The following is a 6000-nucleotide window of genomic DNA, read 5'->3' as shown; positions in this document are numbered from 1 at the left end:
ATAATAAATGGCTTGCTATATAAGAGAGAATTAAGGATATCCATATTTGAAGATGTATACAATGTTGAAACAAAAGGTATTCAAAAAAAGACAGGCAAGAAATATTAGCCCTCCTCCAGACCACACAAGCCATTGGCTATATCTTTCCTCTTCAGTGTAAAGGACCCAAATGTGGGACTAAATAAAATTCCTCTTGTCAGCCCTGCTCTGCCCCTCCCAGCACTGTTACCATTGCTAAAATTGAAAAAAAAAATCCAAGTCTGAAAAATTACCACAAACTATAGTGTCATCAAACCACTTCCTACACACTTGTGGCCTAGTGAGAAAGAGCGCCAAGCATGATTTCCTGGCAGAATGTGACTAATAATTAAAGAGACTGAGTCTCTCTAGTCAGAAGGATTGGATGGACCTCAGCAAGATGGTTTATTAATTGATGGGTCTTTTTCTCAGAGATCTATTTGGTCTTCCCCAAAACAGGTATTTAATATACTCTCTTGGACTGGATGCAATGAGGAGGTGAGGGGCCAACCCCTAGGAGATGTGCTGAGAAAGAGGAACTTTCATTTTTCATCGGCTCCAGGTGGACAAACATAGCAGCCAGGGAGATGGCGTGGAACTTTCTTCTGATGTGGGGAATATTAACTTCACTCATGGCAGCAGATTATGCAAGAGGTAAGGGAACATGGAATATTTTTAAAACCTCAAACAATCTGTTTTATAATTTCAACCCACCATGAAACCCCTTTCTTCTTTTAGCAGCAAGTATAATTTGCTTTTAACTATAAGAATGATAAGTTCAGTGCAGGTAGTTAAGAACCCGGGGTTTTATTGATGATTCCATTGAAGCTTCACTTTGTTTCTCATGGGTCCATATCTATGAATAACTGAATTGGACTTTTGAGCTTTCCTGTTCAAATTCTTAAAATGTTTTTTTAAGAAAATCAATAGCATAATAGTTCATTGTTAGGATGATACTGATCAATATCTTAATACAGTCACTTTTCTTTATCAGTACCTTTACTTGTCTATTTTGCATTCCAACCTATACTATGAAAGAGTCAGGAAAGGTAGTAGATCTTCCTGATTTCTGGTCTGACATTTCTGAGATGCTATTTTGATGGTCAAAATAGAGGGCTGATTTAAATGTCTCAATTTTGTCTATAGAATTCTGTCCAGGAGAATTTTGTCTCCATGATGCATCTGGGGCAACAGAATTTGTATTTGCTGATGTGATTTGAAATATGTTTTCTCAAAGATTTTGACAGGGATGAAAAGAGAAAATAAAGGACCATTATTTTTCTCCTTTACCTTTCTATTCCTCCCCCAACTCTTTCAAGTTGAGGGTGTACTTCATAATACCTTCTCTCCATCAAAAAACACTAGAAATGAGATCCTATAAAAACCCATTATAATTAATATTCTTTAAAAAAAAGAAATGCAACCATTTGGATGTAGACAATGAAGCCAAACATGCCCATATACTTAGTGTTTTATAAGAGTAGGCGGGGGGTGGGGGGGGGGAGGGAGATGAGGAAGGATTGATGAAAGAGAAAAAAAAGGGAGCCAAATGGTTAGGTATGACTGTCCACCAAATAATCTATTGAGCTATATTCTAGCCAAGTTGCTCATTTGAAACAGTTGTAAGAATAACTTGCACATGATACAATGAATCAGAATTAGAATAATTTTTGAATAGAAGCTGTGATAGAGGATGGAACCCATATCCTGCCTATACTGCTAAGTAGGAGATCAGATTAAGTAAAACGATCCTGTGGATATAGGCTAACATATCCCAAAATGACAAAGTATTCCAGGGAGACATATTCAGATGAATTCAGATCTTTACTGACCATTGATAACATTCAGCGAAGGACCTAAAACGATTCCAGGTGTTAGTGGAGTGGAGAAGTTATATTTACAATAGGCTGCGTTTTGACTCTGTGGTCAGTGAACTGAGAAGAAAGTACTCTAATGAACTGAATGTCTTGTCTCAAAAACTTTCTCCTTCAAAGCAAAATAAGACTTGAAATACATGTCATTTTGATTGTCCAATGGACAATTTGACAACTCTAATCAAACAGGCTATCAGCGGACACAATTTCTTGCTGATTTACATCATTCTTCAGTCTGTAATTTCCCAAAGGTGCTGTGTAAAATTGTATCAAGTGAGGAATCAGTCAGTGTGGGTGGTTTCATAGTCTCTATATTACTGGTTCCTGGGATGTGGCTGAAAGACATGTTCTCCTACCGTTGTCACCACAACATATTGCTAGAGGCATCTTTCTCAGAATTGTGGAAATACTGAGAGGTCATCAGTCTCTTGAGTATTTGTTTTTATTCTAGGAATTCTCTGACCAAATATTGATTTCTAGACTTAAGAAAAAAAGAGTGGAAACCCTTGAAGATGACATTTTTGGATAATTATTCTTTCTTATAAAATCTGCTGCCCACACTGGAATTTCCCATTTGTATGTTTGTCACGAAGACAAAGTAACTTAATGTTTACATTAAAAGCCTCTCATTGCCTCCAGACTTCAAAGGACATTGCTGAGACTTTCTTGTTCATCTAATAATGCCACTGAGAAGTAAATATAAAGGATAGGGATAAAAATTGGTCCAGTTATTTCACTTAAATAAGGAATTTCCAGGTGCAGAAACTTTATCAATGCAGGTCAAGACCTCTTCTGCTACTTATAGTATTAAGAGTGGTGTCTAGCAGCACTGAGAAATTAAGTGTTCAGGGTCACATGTCAAAATATTACTGAAACAGGACTTGAATTAAGGTCTTCATGGCTCTGAGGCCAGTTTTGCTCCCTCTATACAAAATATAATACCATTTGAAAAGTTTAACTCAAATCAACTTGAAAATAAAAGTAGTAGACTACTAAATATAAATGCATTTTAAGAAAACTTTAGTGGAAATGAATTGTAAGAGATTATATTAATTATTCTCAAACTTATATTAATTTTCTCAAACTTACTCAATTCTAACACATACATGTCACCAAAAGGTAAGAATCATCAAGGAGAAAATGTTTGGCTTTAACATGCAACTTACATGTTTTTTCCCCTCTCTTAAAAGATACATTTGTTGAATGTCAGTCACAGACTTTAGTTTAACCACATTCTGAGCCCTTTATAAAACTCTGAAAGGGTAATCCCCATACAAAAGACTCACAAGTACATCTAGCCAATGAAATGCTATATACACTGGAGGTAAAACAGGTTCATCCTCCTTTAACATGGCATGGTTCTAAATAGGTATTGCTTTTATACAGCTTCACTTTACATATTGGGAAATTAAGGAAACAGAAAGGAAAATTGAAACACCTAGTAATTTATAACTAGGACTGAAACTGAAGCCTATAATTATACCTTCACTCCAATCAAACCTTGTTTATCCACTCACACTCCATAACTAGAAACAATTAGGTGTCATAGTGGATAAAGCACTGAGCCTAGAGTCAGGAAAACTTGAGTTCAAATCTGGCCTCAGAGACTTACTAGCTATGTGATCCTGGGCAAGTCACTTAACCTGTATGCCTCAGTTTTTCCACCTGTAAATGAGGATAATAATAGCATTTACCTCACAGGGTTGTTGTGAAGATCAAATGAGATAATATTTGTAAAGTGCCTACCACATAGTAGAAGCTTAGTAAATGTTCGTTCCCCACCTCTCTCCCTCATGGCTATCTGAAGCATCGTGATTCCTAAATCAAATCTATATCTTCCATGTGTTTTACTGTAGGATTTGCTCACAGACCTGATACCACTTACAGTACTTTCCTTTCTTCTTATACCACAGGATCATCTCCAATAGCCTTGAAACCAAACCAAAGCTCTCTTAGGAACCCAGGAACTCAGTAGAAATTAAATATAAAATGAAACAAGTCTAGTTAAAATGAGATATTTTCAAGTCAGATATATTTCTGAATAAAGAAGTTTTCCATTATGAGAATATGCAAGACACATTCATCGATCTTTGAGCTATCAAAGGCTTACACCTTAGCACATTATTTACATGTTATATCATATTCCATATTTAGAACTACTTTAAGAGTCATGGCAAAAACATAATTTATGATTTTCCCCTCCCTTTTCTGAGGGAATATTTACATTAGTATAGTATCCATAGACCCCTACTATCTCTATTCCAGGCTGTATCTATTGTGAGAAAGCCACTACTCTAAAAGAGGAAGACTTCCTCTTTAAGTGAGAATGTCTCCTAGGATAACATGTTCTCAGTCACTGGAAATGTTATAGCAAAGAATGTATAACAATTGATTAAGGCTGTTGCAAAAGTCATTCATATGTGATACAAACTATATTCAATGACCTCTAAAGGTCGTCATATCATAATCTGGTCCTTACTTCTTCCTTTCTTTTTCCTACCCAAGATTTGCTAAAAAATGGTTTCTAGGTAATGAATAAGAGGAAGAGAGAGAGAAATACAAGAAAACCAGGGCAACGAACCCCTATCTTCTTTCTCTTTGACCTGAGCTTCTTGATTACAGCAGCCTAAAGAAATATATGGCACCCAATTCTAAATCTCTGTCTTGATTTTTATTTGTCTTGCTTATTACCTTGGGATGGTTTTAAAAAAAATTAAACCTGACTATGTTTTGTGACCTACTACCTCACAAATTATTTGGCTATTTGCCCACTCAGTGCCTTCCTCCAAAACAGGAACTGGATAAGTGTATTATTATTATTCCAGACTGTTTTTGTTCCCATTTTCTATTGCCCAAATATCAATCAACTTAGCAGCCATTATTTCATATAACACGGTAACATAGTAAGCAGTGGTGAAAGAACGAACAGAAATCCTAGGTAGAAAGAGGAGCTGCTATGGCAGCACACTGATTGGGCTCAGCCAGGTGCCCCAGGAACTGGGGCTTGTTTCCTGCGTAAACTCCATCTTCTCACCAAAAAAAAGTGAAGCAAAAACTATGGAAGGGTGCAGAAATTAATGACTGCTGCCTTCTTCTAACCTCTCCTACCCCCACCCCAAGAGCAATAGGAAGGAGAATTTACTTTTGCTCTAAGGAGAGCAAGTCATCTCACTCAAACTGTTCTGCTGGACTCAATGCTCACATTCTCACACTACCTTCAGGTACATTGTCAGCTGCGGGATCACTGTACAATAGAATCGCACACTCTTTTCAGAGTCTTTGAACTCTGGAGAGAGCAGAAGAGCACAAATCTAATGTGAAATGTTTGAAATCTGCAAAAGTCTAAAAAGGGCCTCAAAATAGAGGTGACTCAACTTTCCACCCATGAATTGTGGAATCTTCCTTCTTCCATCCTCAAATTCTTTGAAAACCATCACAGGTAACCTTCAGTTCATGACCTTGACATTCCTTTAGGAAGCCATTCTTTCACATTCAGTTTTTCTCATTTTAAAACAAAAATAATAATTCTATTGGTGGAGGGGGAAAGTCTCTGAGCAGCTCATGATCTTTCTATGATTCTAAAGTGTGCACACACACACATACACAATATCTATAAACAGTTTGTTAAGCTATGTTACTGGCCAGCCTCTGTAAGGGCAATGTGTACATTGTCTATATACTCTAATTTTTTTTGAAAAAAAAGGTTTTTTTTTAATTTGATTTAAAAGAATTTAAAAATCTCTTCCTCCCTCCAAAATTATCTTCCCCACCAATTATGCCAAACCTGCCAGCAATTTCCACTATTAGAACCCCAAGTGCCTGAGGGTTTTCTGGGGACTGTGCATTTCAAATAAAATCATATATTTTACTTTGAAAAGGGGGCATAGGAGGTAGTTAACATATTAGCAAACACATTTTTTTGAATACCCTATCACAACTTATCAATACCTAGCAGAAAATATGGCCCTTATGGGCCACAATGTGGGCTACAGAACAGGTAAGCCATGATAGGGATAATGAGGTAGGAAAAAAAAATTGTTTTTGCCTCCTCCTCTCTTCCAGTGAGGCACTTCAATGGGGGACTCTGGACAGTCAGAGACTATCAAGA

At 36.7% G+C, this 6000-nt stretch overlaps 1 protein-coding gene across 1 annotated transcript in view; it reads left to right on the top strand.

Annotated features, from left to right (window-relative positions):
- The first annotated feature begins 595 nt into the window (after nt 1-595).
- The window catches only part of IL2RA (interleukin 2 receptor subunit alpha), a 55000-nt gene continuing 49595 nt past the window's right edge, over nt 596-6000 (top strand). The window contains exon 1 of the mRNA XM_036761102.1: nt 596-672. Coding sequence (XP_036616997.1) covers nt 606-672 — 67 coding nt within the window. The 5' untranslated portion in view covers nt 596-605. The remainder of the gene's footprint in view (nt 673-6000) is intronic.

The sequence above is a fragment of the Trichosurus vulpecula genome, chromosome 5, assembly GCF_011100635.1.
Source record: "Trichosurus vulpecula isolate mTriVul1 chromosome 5, mTriVul1.pri, whole genome shotgun sequence".
Lineage (NCBI taxonomy): Eukaryota > Metazoa > Chordata > Mammalia > Diprotodontia > Phalangeridae > Trichosurus > Trichosurus vulpecula.
The sequence above is the reverse complement of the archived record's forward strand: the minus strand, read 5'-3'. Positions and strand labels throughout refer to the sequence as shown.